The 21392-nt window shown below is 38.0% G+C and overlaps 1 protein-coding gene across 4 annotated transcripts in view; it reads left to right on the top strand.

The window, feature by feature from the left end:
* SAP130 (Sin3A associated protein 130) overlaps positions 1 to 3300 on the top strand; it is a 51398-nt gene extending 48098 nt beyond the window's left edge. For all 4 annotated transcript variants that reach the window (XM_044669977.1, XM_044669976.1, XM_044669975.1 and 1 more), the window contains 3 exons: positions 100 to 203; positions 1755 to 1868; positions 2325 to 3300. In XM_044669977.1, coding sequence (XP_044525912.1) covers positions 100 to 203; positions 1755 to 1868; positions 2325 to 2483 — 377 coding nt within the window. In that variant the 3' untranslated portion in view covers positions 2484 to 3300. The remainder of the gene's footprint in view (positions 1 to 99; positions 204 to 1754; positions 1869 to 2324) is intronic.
* The last annotated feature ends 18092 nt before the right edge of the window (positions 3301 to 21392 follow it).

The following is a 21392-nucleotide window of genomic DNA, read 5'->3' as shown; positions in this document are numbered from 1 at the left end:
AGATATGTGAATAAAATAGCAGGAGAGGAACTGCTTTAAAGGCATTGGTGATTTTAGCTTTTATTGAATAGACTCAGGCTTATATTCATATGATTCCAGAGGAGAAGAAAGCCATGCTGCAAGAAATAGCCAATCAGAAAGGAGTATCTTGCCGAGCCCAGGGTTGGAAGGTTCATCTCTGTGCTGCCCAGTTACTACAGTTGGTAAGTGAAGAATTTTAGTAGCCGGACTGAACCAAGGAGAAAGGAAAGAAGGTGCTACAGCCCCTTGAAAAGACAGTTGCCCATTTATAATGTGTTCTGAAGAAATTCTGAATTAACATTTGAGGTAGCTCATTGTTAAAATGGTGTATGCATTCCATTTCTCTTGGGATCAAAAAATAGCTTCTGCTTGATATTATAAGTCCGAAACATGTGAAACAATTAGATTGAGTTTTTTGATCTTTAGAGCAGCAGTTCTCTGGAGAGAGCTGTTTAGATCAATTTATTTAGAAGCATACTAAAAGAGCAAAGCAGTTTTCTAGGAAGAGTTTGCTTTCTAGCAAGAAAAAATAGGAATTTGGACCAATGTATGAAAGACATTCTTACAAACATCAAATAATGATGTAAGTCTGATGGTTTATTTACATCTTATGATGGCAGACTAGTAGAAAAAATGATTGCCTGAATAGTCTTTTTTTTTTTTTTAATTTTTAAATATTTTTCCAAGTTCACATAATTCATGTTATTTCCCTTCCCTCTTCTCCCCCTATCCCCCCAGCTGACAAGGAATTCCACTGGGTTGTACAAATGTTATCACTTGATACCTATTCCTATATTATTCATTTTTGGTACAGAGTGATCTTTTAAACCTCAAATCACATCCATATATACATGTGATAAGTGATGTCATCCGAATAGTTCTTATACTTATTTTCAAAGCCAGTCAGAGGGCTTAACAAGTGTTGTGGCACACTTGTTTTGTGGTGTGGGGAGTTGTCCAGAGCACCAGGAAATGAAATGACTTGCCTAGGGTCACTCAACTGGCAAATTTGGAATATAGGACTTTTTTTTTTTAACCCTTACCTTCTGTCTTGGAGTCAATATTGTGTATTGGCTCCAAGGCAGAACCAGTGGTAAGGGTAAGCAATGGGGGTCAAGTGACTTGCCCAGGGTCACACAGCTGAGAAGTGTCTGAGGCCAGATTTGAACCTAGGACCTCCCATCTCTAGGCCTGGTTCTCAATCCACTGAGCTACTCAGCTGCCCCCCCCCTTTTTTTTTTTAATAAACCCTTAACTTTTGTTTAAAAACAATTCTTTTTATTTTTATTTATTTTTAAGCCCTTACCTTCTGTCTTGGAGTCAATACTGTGTATTTGTTCCAAGGCAGAAAAGCAATAAGAGCTAGGCAATGGGGGTCAAGTGACTTGCCCAGAGTCACACAACTAGGAAGTGTCTAAGGCCAGATTTGAACCTAGGACCTCCCATCTCTAGGCCTGGCTCTCAATCCACTGAGCCACCCAGCTGTCCCCTTAAAAACAATTCTTAAGACAGAAAAGCAAAAAAGTAACTTGCCCAGGATCATACCTCTAGAAGTGTCTGAGGCCATAGTTGAACCCAAGTCCTCTCAACTCCAGGCCTGATGTTCTGTTCACTGTAGCTAGCTGCCCCCTGGCTTTTGACTCTGAGGCTAGCTGTCTTTCCACTGCCCCTCTTGCTTTAGAGAAAAATCTAAAGGATTGTTGGTTATAGTTATATCTCATTCTTTATTTCAGACAAATCTGGAGCATGATGTATATGAACGACTTACCACTTTACAAGAAGGTATTATCCCTAAGAAAAAGGCAGCAACTGATGATGATCTACACCGAATAAATGAACTGATACAGGTATGAGACCTGACCTCAATCATGTACATCAGCTTATTGGATTCTTTTTTTTTTTTTTAAGAACCCTTACCTTCTGAATTAGAATCAATACCGTGTATTGGTTCCAAGGCAGATGAGTGGTAAGGGCTGGGCAATGGAATTAAGTGACTTGCCCAGGGTCACACAGCTGGGAAATGTCTGAGGCCATATTAGAATCCAAGATCCTTCTGTCTTTGGGCCAGGCTCTCCCCTGGCTACCCTCACTTATCAAATTCTTTACTAGGAAGCCTCAGCTACCCTCTTGGTAATTTTAGGAGAGAAGAAATCCATTGTCAATCTTTAATTACCAACAAACTATAAGATTTTTTTTTAAATATAAATCTACTTTGCTTGAAAGGTGTGTTCAGAAAAAATGATTTTTTAAAAATGGTTTTAAAGTCTCTCAAGATAACTGAATGGTGCTTTCTTCTGTTACAGGGAAATATGCAGAGATGTAAACTTGTGATGGATCAAATCAGTGAAGCTAGAGACTCCATGCTCAAGGTTTTAGATCACAAGGAGCGAGTCCTGAAGCTTCTAAACAAGAACGGAACTGTCAAGAAAGTGTCGAAATTAAAGAGGAAGGAAAAAGTCTAGACCTTAAGGGGAATCGGGACTCTGTGGAGAATGGTGTTGGGGGTTTTGATTTTTTTGTTTTGTTTTTTTCAAAGTGGAAAATTAAAATAAAGGAAGATATCCAGAGTACACAGATGATAGCAGAGGGGACCCACAGCACCCAGTGACTTTATAAAAAGGATCATTGTCGACCTGGCATAATGAACCAAAAACTTAATTTCAGCCTTGTCCCTTTTAAACTTGTTTTGTGATCATATTTGTTTATAGCCTTCTGGTGTATCAGTGCTTACTAATTGGAATTAGTGACACAACTGGGTAGCAGGCATTTCTCAGTCTTCTATTTTACAAACTATATAAACCCAGTGGATTCCTGCAGGAAATGTACAGAACCTGGACTGAAAACATCCACTTGGACCATCCGGTATATCTGTCTCCACAATAAAAAGGAAACCTCTTCCAGTCATCCCAGTCAGTTCTTGTTTCTGAACTAGCCTTTTATAACCAGTGCCATGACACTGGGGGAGCTGCCACATTTCAGATTTTAAGTGGTTTTGAACTTCTAGCTCATTTTTTAAAAGAACCATTTCAAAGTGATTTTGTGGTATTGTTTGTCCTGTGTGTGTCCAAGTTGGTTATTTTTTTTTGTTGGAGTTTTTTTCTTTTTCTTTTTTGTGATGGTGGTGGTTCAGGGCAGGCAACACCATTGGTGCTCTGGGATCCTTGTTTCGAAGTACATCCTCTACACAGTACTTCTATAGCTGGTGTGATGCTGTTAATTGTATGTACTCCATACATCTCCAAACATTAATAAAGGACTCAGCAAGGTTTTTGTACATGAGCATCTGGTATCTTTTTATAGAATAGCATTGCTGGAAAATTCCATGTAAATATTCCAGATTTACCACTTAGGCACATGCAAGAAAAGCTTAAAAGAAAGACTTCTGGTAAAGATCAATTATCTGTTGTTATGGGATTGAGTCTTCTGGAGAGAATACCATTGTCCTTTATTAGAAATTCTATTTCAACATCACAAAAAGCTTGGCATTCTCATTTTATAGAGGGCACAACAGAGATGACACCCCTGACCTCACCCAGTTCTAAGTAATTGGGCAACTAACTGGAAATAATCCAGTAATCCAGTTTCCCTTACTCAGCTCTGCTTCTATAGCTCTCTCTGTTTTCCTGAACACAAGAGTGTGTTCCTTTAAAAAGGGGGTATGCCAGTACATAAAGCCAGTTGGAAATGCATGATTTTGAATTTTCTTTATGGTCTCATCTAATGAGAAAATGATCTTCCACTGAAATTTGTATTAATTCCAAGAATACAAACTTAAGTAGTGATGATGAATAATGGATGTTGCCCTCAGCTTTTTAACAGGGCTTTTCAATTTTGAGTTCTGATTTGTAGGTGATTTATAACCAGGTGGTTACTATTAGTCCAGGAAAAAAATGTGCAGCAAGATAGCAACACTTAAATACTACTGAGGTAAGACTTGGGACTTTGTATTAATTCTGTGTTGAATTTTTTTAAGTAGTCCCAGTACTTAGTGACATGGAAGCTTGAACTTGCCCCTTTATTCCACCATGGGCTGGTTTGGTCCTCCTCAACGTGGCTCTCTACTCCTAGGACAGGGAGGGTGGTGGGGTTGAACGTACTGGAGCCTGATTTGATGTGGATGCCCACTTGGCTTTGACCCTATTAGAGCTTAAAACTCCCAAATTCAAGTAATCTACCAGCCTCAACTCTCCCAGCAGTAGGAGCGAAAGCCAGCAAGAACCTTTTCCAGCTGGAAATTAATATATCTATAAATCTGGAGAACAAAGTTTGCTCTAAACTCATTTGCCTAGCACTTGAAAATTCTTTTTCCTATACTCTTAAGATGATTTTATTCTTTATTCCATAAGATGATTATGTGAAATTGGCTACAGGGGTTTCCCCCTCACTTGTTAGGGATGTTATAAAAGGAACTCCTCTCTAGGCTTGGGTTAAGCTAGATAGGCTTTGAGGTCCCTTCCATCTCTGATTTTGGGAAAATACTCCTATTCCATCCACTCTGGCTTATTATATCAGTTTCATACATTTATGATTATCTGTTTGCTTTTCCTCTTTTATAATGGCCAGTGTATTATGTTTACAGACTCTGGTCAGGAAATTTATACAAATACTGTACTAACTTTTCAGAAATAATCAGCAATAAACATTTTCTTGAGCAACTACTAGATCCTGTGCTAGGGAGTCAAGATAAAAAGACAAGACCCATCCTGCCCAACAAGATGAGCATAGTAGTATCTATTTCAGTAGATATAACAAGATAGGAAATAGTCTTTAAGTTCCAAAGAAGTGGCATGTTCAGTAAATCCTATTAGAATTAAAAAGGATGGATACCTTGATCGAAAGAGCCCTTGGATAAAGAGTTATAGAAAAGATAAAGACTTGAATGGGACTTTAAGAGATCAGACAAGCAAAGAGAAGAGCATTCCTGGCACATCCACCTCCATGGCACAGAGATAATAAATTGGTCATTTCACTGAACAAAAAGCAGGCGCTTTGAGCCAAATTGGGGGCTTTCTGTGGAAGAGTAGTGAAGGAGGGAGTTAAAAATGCAAAGCCCAAGACATCTAATACAACATTTGAACGTAGAAATATTTTTTTCTTATGTCCAGAGATAATCAGAAATAGTCTACATTCACTAAAGATTTCTCTGCTTCCTGGGCACAGTGCTATTCTGGGCTGTCCACAAGGCCTGGGGAAATAGGCCAATGATTTCCTTCTAGTTGTCACTAGTTATCCTTGTTTCTTTATTCCTGCAGTAGATGGAGCTATCCTATAAAAGAAAGGAGAAATAACTCATTTCAGCAGCATCAGAAAAAATCAATGGCCACTATGGAGTAATAATAAAGTAACTACTTTGATAATACCTCCGCCACCCTAGATTTAGCAGGAAATTTAATCCAAACAAAAAATGCTCTGATATATATAGTACCTAACTGCTTTGTGTACAGAATATCTCAAACCCAACAACATGAGAAAAGCCAGTTTTCATCAGTTAAAGCCCTTTGGGTTAGACTAGGTCTTTGTATGAATGAATATCCTCTCAGAGAAGCACTGGATGCCCCAGCTTTCGTAATCTGGCTTTTCTTACCTCGTGACTTATTTTGTTTTTCTTTCTGTTTTTAGAAATTAATTTCTGCCAACTGTCACTAAATTTCTTTGCAATTGAGTGAGATCTTACCAGTATGAAAATTTAACACAAGCTTGTCAAGACAACTTTGGATTTTAAAGCAAAGGATCTTACTTCTAAACCATATCTCTGAGATGATGAGTGGAGGAGTCCTACAATGCTGAGACTGGTCCAGTTGCTGTGCAGCTGTTTTAAGGTGAATCCCAGCATCCGGAATACCTGCCTCTGATTTGGACTGAGGTCAGAGTCTGCCAGATCAAAGAGGCTCAGAAAAGTGACGTCACAGGGAGCATAAAATCAAACTAGAGAAAGTCAGTAGGTTCTTTTTTTTAAATTATTTTTTCTGGCCTCAGAACCATAGAGAGAGGAGGTAGCTAGGAGAGCACCAGGGTGCCTGTGGTGTGGCTGCAGAGCTGACATGGAGGAGTTAGGACATTGCCAGTGAGGCTGAGTACTAGCGCATCAAGGTCTAATTGTGAAGCTGGTGCAGCTGTCTGGGGGAGGAGCTCACAAAGGGAACAACCAGCCACATGTGGCTGATGCCTTTTCTTTCTCTGGCCTGCTTAATTTATTAAGATAGTTTTCCAGAGAATTTTAATCTTATCATCAAATTTGGTGACTTACTATATTTTTTACATAAAACAAGTGATTTGAACAGAATCCATGAACCCTCGTCATCCTGAAAAACTTGCGAGAAAATTTCCCAGGCACTAAATAGGAAACCAATCCTTCTAAGCCTATTTGGGCAGCAGAGAGAGCATATGGCAATTCTCTAGTGACAAAAATAGTATTGGTCAAAGAGCTATTTTGATCAGATACTTTTAAAGGTTGAGGGTTTTTTTTTTATTTCAAGCTTTTCAAAATTTTCTTTAATATTGTCCTGAAAACAGATGGGTTTTTTAAATTGTCTATTGGTTATTGAAACTTCGACAGATAAGCATGTGATTTTTTAAAAAACCTTTACCTTACATCTTAGAATCAATACTCTGTATTTATTTCAAGGCAAGAGTCATAAAGGCTAGGCAATGGGGATTAAGTCACTTGCTCTGGGACACACAGCTAGGATGTATCTAACCATGTAATTTTAACCTAAATCATATTTAATTAGTTTGGGGTCTCTTCTTTTTCATTTTGAAATTTCTAATTCTAACAAACTAGTTAATTTTTCTTAATGCAAAGGGAAAAAACTTTAAAAAAAAAGTATTCTCTACTTACTACAGCACTAAGATCCTGTTAACTGATTCCTAGAAAGTAAAAAGTTCAAAAATCATAAAGCAATAAGGCTATTCTTTTGGGGGGAAATCACAGAAAAAGTGTGAGAAATGGATGGGAATAGCCTTTGGTGACCCATTTTCCTAGTCGTAAATACATTTTCCCTGGTAGTACTAATATCTTCTTTGCAAAGGCATACAGTTTAAAACAAGGGGAAAGAATTGTGAGCAAGTTGGTGTCTCAACCAAATCTTATGCTGCAGCATAAAGCAGAGTGTTGTAAAAAGAATTCTAGATTGGGATCACATGATCAGAGTTTAAATCTATGGCTTTGCTACTTAAGTCACTGGGCCTTAGTTTCCCCATCTGTAAAGTGAGGGATTGGAGAAAAGAGACTCTAATCTCTCTTCCAGTTCTTTGATCACGTGGACATATATTAGAACTGGGATTTTATTTATTCTTATTTTCCCTTCTATTATTCTCTCACAGAAACATAATGTGTGTGCATATATACCTATATATGTCCTTAAGTTTATTAAAACTTTCCAACTGCACTGAGGCTTTGGGATACCCTGTATAATTTTTTTTGGACTGGACCTTTGATTTCACTGGCATAGGTTACTGCAAGGAGAATATTCCCTTTACTGATGCAGATCAGTATCTGCTATGCAATTTTTATTTTTAGAGGTTTGACAGGAACTATGAGGTTTGGTGACTTTTTCAGGGTCTCAGAGCCTGTATGTGTCAGAAGCTGAACTTAAACCCAGGGAGCTATGACTTCCAAACCAGTTCTATTAAATCCATACTTCTCATATCTAAGTGGAAATATGTAAATCCACAAATACAACATGGGTGTCCTAACCCTTGCAAAGATAAAGTTCCTTGGGAGAAAAACATGCAGACAGAAAAACGAATCATCACTGTCAGCTCCAGTGAGCCATCATCATATGTCATCAAATATTTATACCTGTGGGTTTTTCCTGGAACTTTTAGTATGAGCTCATTTTCCAAAATGACCAAAAAAACATATTTGAATGTGGAAAAAATGTTGGTCTCTATTTTTGGAATGAAGGGCCAGACTCAGATATAAGCTAGAGAGGCAAGGGTAGGCTTGGGTTGGCCTTTAATAAAATGGGACATATTCCATACTGCATAAAATTGTCATTAGTTTAATTTTTTTTAAAGTCACCCAGGGTGACTACTTTTGGCACTCATGGCTTTGGCACAATTTTAGCCAGTAATAACTTTATGTGAAGACATGCCAGCTTGAATTGCTAATAGCTGCCTTGAAGGTAAAATTAGCGATATTTCTTGGAAAGTTGGCTAACCTTCTCATTTGGATTGCCTTTCCTAAAGACAGCAAATGAATGGGTTGTTCTGAAGGTACAGGGTGTTTGGAAAGAAAAATCTTACAATTTTGAGCTTTAAAAACTTCAGAGAAATAAATGTTATGGACTTACAAAAAGCAACATTTGGAAGGCTAATTATCAGAAATTTTAAAATACTGATGTTTCTTATTCAAATCCAACATAACTGTCTTCTGCTACAAGTATATTTTGTCATTTTTCAAACTTTGTAGCAGTTTTCATCAGCTGCTGCTCACTGACTAAAAGGACTGCATTCCCAATCTTGGCCTTGAAATTATCCAAAGAATGAGGTTTTGATTCACCCATGACAATTCTGATGTGAACCTATGAGAAGAAGTCTGATGGAGTTAGACCAGGTGACCACAATGGCCAAGCAAGAGGACCTCCTCTAGAGACTACTCGCCTGAGAAAGGGTCATCCAGAAAGTATCACAGGATGCATAATAAGGGTCCCCTAACTTGTGAAAACTAAAAATTAAATACTCAAAAGTCACATAATGAAATAAGTATAAAAGAAAATTTAAATAACTACACTTTAAAATGAAGTGTCAAGTTTGGAAGCAAGGATTATTAAAGCCTAAAGATGTGCTTTGGGGACACATTTTGCTTTAAAAACAAAACAAAAAAAAACCAAAGCTTCTGTCTTAGAATCAATACTAGGTATCATTTTCAAGGCATAAAAGGAGTAAGGACTGGGCAACTGCAGTTAAGTGACTTGCCCAGGGTCACACAGCTAGGAAGTATCTGAGGTCACATTTGAACTCAGGCTCCAGTCTTGGAGCTCTATCCACTGAACCACCTAGTTGCCCTGTTTCATATTCCTTTAGGCTGACTCAAGTCCTATCCACAGCTTCCCAGTGTGAGAAAGAACTCATCTCATCCTACTTACCATAAGGAACAGCCCAGTGCCCCACAAAGACCACCAAACTTGTCAGTGGATAACCTCCTGATTCTATCCTCACTCCAACTAGCTCTTACAGGCCCTATGACCTCAGGCCTCAGTTTCCTTATTTATGAAATTAGACCAACACCTATCTCAAAGGGTTGTATGAAGGCTCAAATGAGATAATGCATGAAAAGTGCTAGGTAACAGCTGCTATAATTTTTAACAGGCTACCAGGCACATGAATTTATATAAGCCTAACATCCCTGATGACTTTATTAATGGAATGGATACCAGGAGGATTGCTGATATGTTGTGAATGTCAGTCCTCCTTATCTGACCGGATCATATGGCTCATCTCTAACAGAGACCACTAGTAGGGAGAGAAAATATGAAAATTGAAATCAATCCCGTTTGTTCCTTCATAGCTCTTGTGAGAAAAAAGGTAGATTTGTTGGCTAAAGTTAAATGTGGGGATTATCTGCAGATTTCAATTGCTCATGTTTCCCTTCATTAGCACACATAATGGAGAGCTGGTTATAAATTGCTCCATTAAGAGAGATATGTTAACTCCTTCAAGCCCCTGGGGGCTATTAAGTAAATTATCCCCCCTATTAGAACACTACATGCTTTAGTGACCTTAGAGAGTTGATAGACTTCCAATAAGCCAGTAGTTTATGCCAATAGAATTAATCCTTTTTTTTTTTTTAAACCTGACTTCTTGGGTGATTTCTACGATCTTAACAAAAATATATTTAAACTGATGAGATTATTTGCCTCTTCAATTTCGGTGGAGTTCTGAATGAAATATTTTTTGGCTTCTCAAGTTAAGTACTTACTATGTTCCCAGTACTGAATAACTGCACACAGAGAAATTATACTTTTGGTGAGGAGGTCTTTGCTTTGAACTTTAAAAAACCTTCCCCAAGAGTCTCATCTCTGAAGTTTTGCTCTTAGTTCCAATCATATTGCTTTTATTTTGTCCCATTCTCCAAGTGTCAACTGATTTTTTTTCTTGGTAACAGTTGGCTTTCCATTGAGGTGGGCAAAAGAAACAATCCTAGCTTCTCATCTGCATGCAACATCCATGGTGCAGTGGAAAGTGAACTTTGGCGTTAGTTCAAGTTCCATCTCTGCCACTTAGTGGTACCCTTGGCCAGTCATTTCTCTGGATTAAAAGGTCTCTAATGGCCCTTTTGGTTTTCAGTTATGATCCTATACCAACTAGACAGTACTTTTCAATAGTGAAACTGGACTGTGTGCTTCCCAACTAATCCTGGAAAGAAACAGTAGCCATCCTGGATGAACTCTTGAGTGGCCATGAGGCATGTAAAGGCACTGACCAAATCTGTGTGCTTCTCACCTTTTAAAAAAAATGTGGATTTCATTGATGCTTTTAAGGGTGTTGTTGTTTTTTTTTTTCATCAGACCCAAGCATTCAAGAAATTCTTCCTCCTAACAAAGAAAAACTGGTAAGGAAACATGCTGACACACACTGCCCATATCTGATCAAATCTGCAGGTTTCTGCCTCACATTCCTCTGCCTTTCCATAGAAGGAAAATTGGCACCTTCAACCTTATATTTTCATGTGATGGAGCAAGAAACTTTTAAGATTTGAGATTTCTTCAGTATACCTTTAGACCAGAGAGTCTTACCTTGGGGGGAATAGCAGTTTTTATTTTTCCCTATATAAGGTCCAACCAGACTACCAAAGTGATCCATGCCACAAAAAATCTTTAAGAATTCTTGCTTTACAGAAAAGTCTAGGTAATGAATGCTCCTGGAAATTCAAGGGCTCCTCTGAGTAATATGGATTTCTCTCTAAACTGAGAAGTCACATCATCAATAACTTACTGAATCCTTGAAGTCTGTTAATGGTGGAAGATAATATAGTATTCTCAACATTTTAAAAATCATTTTTAGAACAAGGCAGGTAGTGGATTGAGAGCCAGGTCTAAAGATAGAAGATCCTGGGTTCAAATTTGGCCTCAGACACTTCCTGAGCAAGTCACTTAACCCCAACTGCCAAGCCCTTATCATTCTTCTGCCTTGGAACCAATACTTAGTATTGACCTTTAAAAAAATCATTGTTAGACCACACCAGGAGATTGTAGTTAAACTTGAATATCCTAAAAGGTGAGTCTATGGGAATGGGAATGTGGGTACCCTTCCTATCCCCTAGGCTGTTTAGAAATTAACCCCGCTGACCTCTTCCCTTTTGGAATGTAAATGATCTATTAGCCCCTTGTCATTAAAGCAATGTGCTTATTTGTATCATCAGAACTAGCTGCTTTTGTTTTGAAACTTCAATCTCTAGAATTTATAGTAGTATAGACATTATATTCATGTTATTGGCAATTAGCTTCTAAAATAGAATAGCAATCAGCCCAGGCTATTACATCCTGTGATAATGAAATTAAATCTGCCTTGCCCATCTTTAGATTTAAGGTGAGAACACCCCTACTTAATTCACAAGTTGGGAGGTCTGTGACCCACATGTGCTAGAGTGAATGACAAGTCGGAATTTACTGACTGCCTCCTGGGCAGTCCTAATAAAAGCATCTGTTGTGATTAGACACATAAACTAAGAGGAAGGCAAGGAAGTGATGCAAAAGAAGCCCCTTTATCCCAGCTGTGTGACCCTGGGCAAGTCAGTTGACCCCCATTGCCTACCCTTACCAGTCTTCCACCTATGAGACAATACACCAAAGTACAAGGGTTTAAAAAAAAAAAAAAAGAAGCCCCTTTAAAAGAAAATAACAACTTCCTATAGTTCCTCTTCTTGTTCATGACTTGGACCTGGAAGAGCGCTGGATCTAGGACCCTGAGACCTTGGTGAGACTGTTCTTAACTCTCTTCCTCAGCATTACATGTAGTGAGTGTAAAGAGATTAGATTTTAAAATTAAGGGTTCAAGATTTTCCAACTATACAAGACTAAATCTTCCTAAACTTCTCTAAAGAAACTGCTCTTTCAAAAGAGACTCTTTGACTGAAGCTTCTGCTTCATTCACCTCCGAGGCCCTCCAGCCTTGAGCTCAAGGCTGAGCTCCCTTCAACTGAGGACTAATTAGATCTGCCCGAGTTAAACTAGGGGGCCGGAGCAAATTACCTAGTATATTAGATTATTTATCCTATTTCTGATTTTCTTATTTTCTCTTCCTCTCCTCATTTGTAAATAAACTTTCAAAAAAGTCATTTTGACTTGAGATTATTCTTTAATTGGAGATTGATAATTATTCAATTCCCTGGTGACCAAACCTTTAAATATTAATATTCATCCAACCAAAACCCCCTTTTACCCTTTACAATCCCTAGAGTGACTGACATTTAGTCCCATGAGACTTAGATAAGAGGTTTTTCTTCTGAATTCTTCCTACAACAAATCAAGGTGACTCACTTTCTTTGGAAAATACGTAACAATAGTCAGCCTGCCTTAGCTAGTGTCAGGTTAGGCTAGAAACAGTTTATTAGAATTCCATTTTGTGAGAAATTGGCCAGTCAGGGAATATTGGCTAAGCAATAAACTAACGAAGGCATGCCCATGGCTTTAAGAAATGAAGCTTAAAAGTAATTCTTCATCCTTCCAATAAACATGAATCACAGTCACAGAATGTTAGAGCTGAGAAAGAACAAAGAGCCTAGTCTTTTTCCAAATGAGAAAACTAAAGCTCAAAGAGATTAAATGCTTTGAGAAAGGTTATATACCTCAACAGTGGCACAATCAGGAACACAAGAATTCACCATGTCTCCTGAATGCTATCTGTTGGATTTCATTATTCCATGCTGCCTATGTTTGAAGGTCTACTCAGGCAAAAGGAGTCTTAAGTCCTTAGTTTATGATTTTCTTGGTAGAATCCAGCTTTGATTATTGGTCCCAGTTTAAAACAGGTATAATTCTTTATTATAAATGTTGTGTAATAGCAAAAAAGGCCTAGTCTGTATCTTAAAAGTTATTCCTCTTTGGGAAACTCTTGCTTTCTCTAAAAATACAATTCCCTCTAAAGGATATATGCATAAATGATCATTGCATTCTCTTTGAGGTACTCAAAATATTATGAATTAGATAAGTTTTTTTTTTAATTTTAAAGCCAACCTGGACAACTTTTGCATGAAATCAGGAGACCACCCCAAATTTTAAGAACTAGTCCACATTTTTCAGCTTTGGAGAAATTGTCTTACATCTTTCAAGAACAAAAAATGAAATAAGGGGAAAAAGAGACAGAATGTCCCTAATATGTGTAGCCAGGATATCTCCTGAATTATATATAGGTTTGGCAAAAGTGTTGGTAATTAATAGTTCTTCCTTCATCCTCTCTCTTCTATTCCTTTCTCCTTTCAAATCTCTTCTAGTTTTAGAAGAGATGCTAGACAAGATAGTAGCCGAGAAGTCTCCAAGTTGGGGATCTACACTATTGGCCAAATAACTACAAAGTTGGCTTATTTTTAAATTAAAGAACTGTAAAACTCAAACACTTCATGAGTAGGAAGAAGTTCACTTCTATATTTTGGGGTTAGACTGTACTAAAAATAATAGGTACCAACAAAGAAACTGCTAAGCCCCAAAACATCATGGCTACAAGAATTAATCAAGTCATATTTAAAGAGATTAATGCCACTTATCTAATGAGCTTAAATTTAAAATGCATTTAAGAAAGGGAGGCAGTGTAATATAATAGAAAGCACTTGGACTGGCAGTCAAAAAAACTGGGTTCTAGACCTCATTTTACCATTATTTTTTTGTGTGACCTTTAGGAAAGTTATTTACTGTTTTTCAACTTCAATTTCCACATCCAAAATCACAAGGGTGATCTCTAAAATACCTTCCAACTCTGCCACTTAATAATGGATTTATGAGTATTCACTAAAATATGAGTATTCTTTCTTATTTGCCTATTTTCCTTATCTTCCTAGCATAGAAATTCCCTTATGTTTAAATTACTGCCTATCTACTAGGGGAGTTTTTTTGAAACTTCTCCCTTTCATTATATATACACACACACATACATATACATATATATATATATATTTTTTAATTAGGACTTTCCCTTTTTCTTTGACTTTCTATAAGTCTCTTCTTTCTAGTCTAGATTCCCAACTTATTTGCTAACATGGGTAGTCAGTCAATAAGTATTAAGCCCTTATCATGTGCCAGGCACTTTGCTAAGTCCTAAGGAATACAAAAAGAGGCAAGAAATGGCACCTTATGTTATATTATGTTCTTATGGAGCTCACACAAGAATGTACAGACGCTATATATAGGATAGACAGGAAATAATTAAAAGAGGGATAACACTAGAATTCCAACTAATAGGGGGGGAGGGAGTTACATGGTCAGATCTATGCTACTGAAAATCATTTTGTTGGCTTACTGAAGGGCTGATTAGAGAAAAGAAAGACTTGAGGCAGTCAGACCTTACAGCAAGCTATTGCAATAGTCCTAGCCTAAGGTGCTGAGGGTCAATTTAAGCAAGTAAATGCTAATGTGAATTACTAGTTTAGTTTCTAAACCTTTAGAGGAGCAGCTCTCCAACTTTTTGATCTCAGGATCCCTTTACATTCTTAAAAATTATCGAGGAACCCCCAGAGTGGGTTATAGCTATCAACATTTGCCATGACAAAAATTAAAACTTATTATTATGAATAAAGTATAGTCCTCATGACCATATATGCCATTGGTAGTTTCACCCAATTATCTTCAGTGCTGCCTGTTCTTTAGAGAATTCTAATGCCATTTAAGGCTGTGCCCACCTCTCCCATAGCAACATGACTGGTTATTGATGCAAGGGTTAGTTCCCCACCATTAAAATGGTTTTATGATCAGTTTTGCTGTACCTTCCCCCTTTTTACTCAATTGTAATTGCTAGTTCAACCTTTGAGACTTTTGGTGTTTCTATGGTCTCACTGATGTTGACACATCACAAGTATACATCTCTAACTTTACACTCTCATCCTATATAATCACTGTCAATGTCTCTCCAGAAATTCTTCAAAAACAATCCACACAAGATTATGGAAGCCTGCCTGTGTTTCTTTTATAATAGCTAACACTTATTTAGGGTTTTAAGATTTACAAGGGGGCAGCAAGGTAGCTCACTAGATAAGATTGCCGAGTCTGGAGTCAGGAAGATCTAACTTCAAATCTGGCCTCAGACACTGTGATGCTGTGCAAGTCACTTAACCTCTATTTGACTTAATTCACTGGAGAAGAAAATGGCAAACCACTCAAGTGTCTTTGCCAAGAAAACCCCATAGACAACACTGGCCGCTATGGTCCATGGAGCCTGAAATGATTGAACAACTGAACAAGGATTTACAAAGTGTTTCACATACATTATCTTACTAGGTTGTTAATAATATGTAATAATAATAACAATATAAATATGTATAATACATGATAAGTTAATAATAAATTGTACCCCTTTGTCTTCCTAAAAAGTCTTTTAATTTTAAAGTTCAAACAGTTTGATTTTAGGGCTAAAGTTGAAGCTGTCTCTCCCTAGACTATGTTGGGTCCTCCATTCTTTTGCCTCAATGTAACAACTGGCAGGGTGAAGACCTGTTCCTTGTTTATCTATAGATAAGAACTCCCTAGGGTGGTGAAGTAATCATTCAGCTGGGTAGATGTCATGTTGGAAATCTGGGCTACATGTCAGTGATCCTCCACTTCTAGGAGGAAGTCTCTTGAGTTCATTTCTTATACAGCTGTTGTCCAATGAGAAACCCCTTTTAGTGACCATGTGCCATGCCCCCTTTACCCCACACAAGGGAGGAAGAAAGTGCTTCCATTAGGCTTCTGGGCAGGTGAAGTGAGGAATGTCCTCAGCAAGTGTAGAGGGGGAGGGGAGAAGCTCCACCCAAGTCCCTCTGCCTTTCTAGTAACTCACTCTGGGGGAGGGGGTACAAGGGAGAGGGTGGTGCACATGCCCACAGAGCGCTCTGAGTTTCATCTTTGGCATGAATGCCATAGGTTCACCATCTCTGCCTTAGAATGCCAGGGAGGGACAAGATGATTATGTCACAGGAGCATATGCCGGTTTTTGGACCAGGAAGTAGGGCATTCTCCCCAAGCCAGGTGGCTCAGCTGTGTCTTAGACTATATGGAGTCCACTGGCTAGTTTAGCAATCTTGAGCAGTCTTCTAATAAATAATATTACATAAGTAAAAATAGCCTCTAGAGAATTTCATTTGTCAAAGCTCTTCCCAAGCAAACATGAAGTAGAATGATGGTTCTTGAGCTGGATACAGGTTTTATCTGTTTTACAGATAGGACACTTGCTCAGAAAGGTTAAGTGACTTCTCCATCTTCACAAAGATTAAGAATTGAAGACAGGATTCAATCCCACTTGTCTTTACATCAAAATCCACCTTTTATTTCACATAATGAATAAAACTGTAATATGTAATATTGGGAGGGTCTCGCATTGGAGAGCTAGAAAATCATCTGGATGTTGTAAAGTTATAAACTCAGACACTTACTAGCTATGTGACTGGGCAAATCACTTAATCCTATCTACTTCCATTCCTTCATCAGTAAAATGAGCTGGAAAAGGAAATACCAAACCACTCTTTATCAAGAAAACCACAAATGAGGTCACAAAGAGTCAGACATAACTGAAATAATGGAATCACAACAAAACCGTTCTGTCGTGGGTTAAACTAGATGTCTTCTGAGGTTCTTTCCAATTCTTGAGATTATGTGAAACAATGCAAACAGGCATGGAGGGTATATACCTGAAATTCCAACTACTAGGAAGGTTGAAGGCTTGTAGATCTCTTAAACTTGTTAAGTCTGAACTGCTATGGGCTAGGCCAATTAGATGGCCACAGAAATTCCTAAATTCCATATTAATATGGTGAACCTTCAGGAGCAGGGCACCACCACATTGGGAGGCTGTCAATGCTCCAGTGCCATTTACTAGTGGAAGAGCTATGAGTTGCTCCTATTGTTCCAAACCAGGTGAGACTGGAAGACCCAATCTTTAAAAAACAATTTAAAAAAAACAAAGTTATCTGAACAAATTCAAGTTTTGATGAAGTAGCAGAACAAAGAAGAAGGCATAAAAAGATGGGAATACTTTTCAACTAAACAAACTCAAACAAAACTCTTCTGGAGCCCAGAGAGAAGAAAGCATCTTTCCCCCCATTTGTTTCCAGTAAAGTAGGAGGCCAGAAGCAGCAACAACAAAAAAAGGTAAGAGTGAACACATGCGCACAACCCACAAATTCATGTTTTGGCTAGGAGTAAATGTGGTTTTTCCAGCCTTTAAGCACAGAAGTATTTTTGACTCAGCTCCGTGATAGAATAGCACAGCCTCTGCTATTCTGCTCAATTTAGACACCGAGATCTTTTACATATTTGTCTTCAGCCTACTCAGAAGGAGTTAATCTATCACCCGCCCTCCCCCCAACCAAAATTTAGTTTTTCTCAGGTTTTTTAAAATCACTTAATTCTCTCAAGTTGTTGAAATCCAACACAAGTAAGACTTTCAGATCTTAAGAACCACACAGTGCATCTTGTACATATAAAACAAGAATAACTATTTGCAAATCAGGCTTCCTAAACCATTTTAAAACAGAGGAGACTAAGATTATCAAATATTTCCTTGATTCTTTCCAAAATGAAGTTACCTGGGAGGCATGAATTAGAAAGGAGCAAAAAGGGCAGTCCATTAAAGAACTTTGAAGATGATGGCTCTGCTCAGCTGAAGAGCCAGCTCTTCCAGAAAAAGGAGATGCTAATGAGATGACTATGGATTGTTTGCACTTCCCCTTTACTCCCTGCCCCTCCAATTGTAAGAATAGGCTCACACACAAACAGAACAAATTTTTGAAACTTGCAACTAGTGGAGATTATCTGTTTTACTTACCTTTCCTGAGTCAATCAACCAACTAATGCCAGGGAGATTTTCTTAAAAAGAATTCTTGACCTCAAAAAGTTTTGTTTTGCTTGGGAGTGTTTGTCGTGTTTATCATTATCCTCTAATTAAGTTTGTCTACTAGGTCAGAAGAATTGTTACAAGGTTAATGTACATGAAACAGTTGGGAGAATGAAAGGCCAAGCACAATCAAGTGCAAAACCCTGTGGTCCAGTGCTTTAGGGGTATATAAATGATTGGCTTATGAAAACCCCACTCAATCTGGAACTTACTTCAATGAAAAGCCTTTTAGTAAGTAAACAACTTGTAATAAAGTAGATCCTGTTCTACCAGATGATCCCCAAAACCCCTCTCACCTGCTTTCTTTGATTTTATGGGCTCCAATTTCCTCATATAGTTCTACCTGGTCAAACTAGTTAGTAGAAAATAAATTACATTCTTTTTATTTTGAGCCTTGAAAAGCCAGAGTTAGAGATAAATGTACCAAGGAGAATGGTTACTTAACACAGGAAGCAAGGAGCCTACCTAACCCACAGTGATCAATCTGTGTTTAGTCTATTCCACAAGTCTGGAAAATCTTAATTCTATTATGCAACTAAGAGAAAAAACAAAAAACTGGAATTATCACCAGACCATCACAGATCATGTAGAATGGAGATAACTTAATCAAAACTTGAAACTCCAGCCATTTTAATACCTCCAAAACATCTTTGGGAGAGGAAAGGGAGGGCTGCCTGATTAAATCGGCTTTTCAATTCTCAGGGGTCAGTAATCCCTTATAAACAACTAATATTCCACTCCCCCCTTCCTAGCTACAGGTTAAGAAGCAAAATTTTAAAATTGTTAGCTACACAAAGGAACAAAGCTACTTAAAAAATAGAGAAAGGGTGGGAGGTTGGTAAGAAAGAAAAACGGTCAAAGTGTCATGAGTCAAAAAAAATCCTTTTAGGTTTATTTACAGGCATTAAAGGAGAAAAAACATAAACATCATAGCATCCAGAATCTCCGACTGGATAAAACTTCAGGTTAGCTACCCCAGCTCAGACCTGACTCCATTCAGTGCTATCCTGACAAGGGGCTCTTCTACCTCTGTCTGAAGACCCCCAGTAATAGGGACCTCATTACTTTCTGATGCCATCATTCCACTTTGGAATAGAACTAATTATTCAGAAATTTTTCCTTATATCATACTTAAAAATTAAACATGCCTCACTGTAATCATCACCCACTGCTTCTAGTTATGCTCTCTGGGGCCAAGCAAAATTTGTCTAAATCCTTTCCCCACAAAATAGCTTTTATTTAATATATCTAGATAAACCTAAACTTCCTTAAACTTTTTCTAGGATAAACATTCCCAATTCTTTCAGCCAGCATTCTTGCGGCATGACTTCATGTCCCGTCACCATCCTAGTAGTCCTGAACATCCTCCAGCCTGTCCTTGTCCATAAAATGTCCACAGAAGTGGACACGATATGGCTTGGACCGGGTATGATAACACCATCATTTCCCTCCTTCTGGTCATTTTGTTTCTCGGTGTCACCTGAGTAAATTGTTTTTTTCAGCTGCCATCTCACACTGTTGATTCACACTGAGCTTGCATGAAATTCCTTGAAATGCCTATGTCATTTTTCAGATGCACTATTGAACTCTGCCTCCCCATTCTGGACTTGTACAGTTGATTTTTTTTAAAAAGTGCCTGATATCCATATTAAATTACATCTTTATACAATTTAACCCACTTCAAACCTGTTGGCGAGTTAGGTAGGAGAGTGTCTACCCCAGGCATGGGAAGACTCCTCCGGAGGATGGGGTACAGAGCAATTTGTTCCAATGGTCACGGAGGCAGCTAAAGCTGGTGCTGTGGAAGGCCCAGAGCTTGGTCTGATAAATAAAATGCTGAGGTCATCCACTGCATCTCTGGCCACTGACAGTTGTCTTGACACTGGATCTGAACGACTAGAAGAGAAAGTGAGGCTAATGACTTTGTACAACTCTGTCTCGCTTAATCTAACCCAGGCGAAAGCTAAGATGTCACTTTGGTCCTCTGCTAGTACAACAAATGACAACATCTTAATGGTCCAGTCTGTAATTCACCCAAGCTGAACTCCCCGTGGGTCATTTCTCTTATGGAGCTCTCCTGCGAGCTATCACTCATTATCAGTCACCTGAATGTCCTCATCTTGAGTTTGCTGTGTCTGTAATGCTTTGGAGAAAGAGTGTGGTTTCAGTGTGAGACACTGTAAGTTCTACCTGAGAAGTTAGTAGCTGCCCGGGGGGGTGGGGATGCAATGTATTTGGATCAGAAAATAGGTTGATCTTTTCATAGATGGATGACTATATGTATTATATATAGACATATTTCTACTCCACCCCTTCAGGGCTATAGATTAAGAAACAAAATTAGGAAGTATATATACTACATATGTATATCTCTACAAGGAACAGATAAATGCATAGATATCTCTACACCCATACTAATAGAATATTATAATACATAAAATACTTAGGTATTTCTGTCCTTTCTTTTCAGGTGCTATTCCCTTTTACTTCTTACTTTATCACTTTGTACATGCTTAAAAATAAAGCAGTCCTTGCCCTCAGAAAGCTTATGTTATCCTTAAGGGAAACACCATTTAGACTAAAAAGTAAATATGAACATAGTGTAATTTCCAGAGAAATGAGGAACTAGCCAACTGGACAGATCAGGGTAGACTTGCTGTAGGAGGTAGAGCTTGAGTTAAAAGTTTATTCAAATCTGGCCTTACATACTTCCGAGCTGTGTGACCCTGTCACTTAATTCCAACATCCCAGCCCTTACCTCTCTCCTGCCTTAGAAACATATTAATTCTAAGACAGAAGGCAAAGGTTTAAGAAAACAATATAAAAATATAAAAGTGGCAGATTTTCTCTTGTCTTTTTTTTTTAAACATATGCTTCTTCAGAACTTCAAATGAACCTTGTTCGAATCTGGATGTTCTGTAAGTGTAGGCTGTAACTTTCACATATTTTCATCCTGTCTAGTAAGCAATACAATAATAACAGTGTTGGACCTGGAGTCAGGAAGACCTGACTTCAAATCAGATATTAGACATCGATTAGGTTTGTGATCATGGGCAAGTCACTTACCTTATATGTGCCTCAGTTTCCTCATATTTAAAATGGGGATAATAATAGCATCTACTTCACATAGTTGTGAGGATCAAAAGAGTTAACACACATAAAGCATTTTGACAACCTTAATGTGTTATATTATTAATGCTGACTTTCATTATTATTATCAATTCTTGTTCACATCTTCCTAGAGAAAACTGCCTACCACTTTCTCATCATTCATTTCCCTTCTCCCTGCCTACTCAATATGCATTTTTCTGTGTGCCCATTTAAGCTAATACTGATATATTAATTCAATT

The sequence above is a fragment of the Gracilinanus agilis genome, chromosome 3 (genome assembly GCF_016433145.1).
Source record: "Gracilinanus agilis isolate LMUSP501 chromosome 3, AgileGrace, whole genome shotgun sequence".
Taxonomy (NCBI): Eukaryota; Metazoa; Chordata; class Mammalia; order Didelphimorphia; family Didelphidae; genus Gracilinanus; species Gracilinanus agilis.
This window is presented reverse-complemented; position numbering and strand designations above follow the sequence as displayed.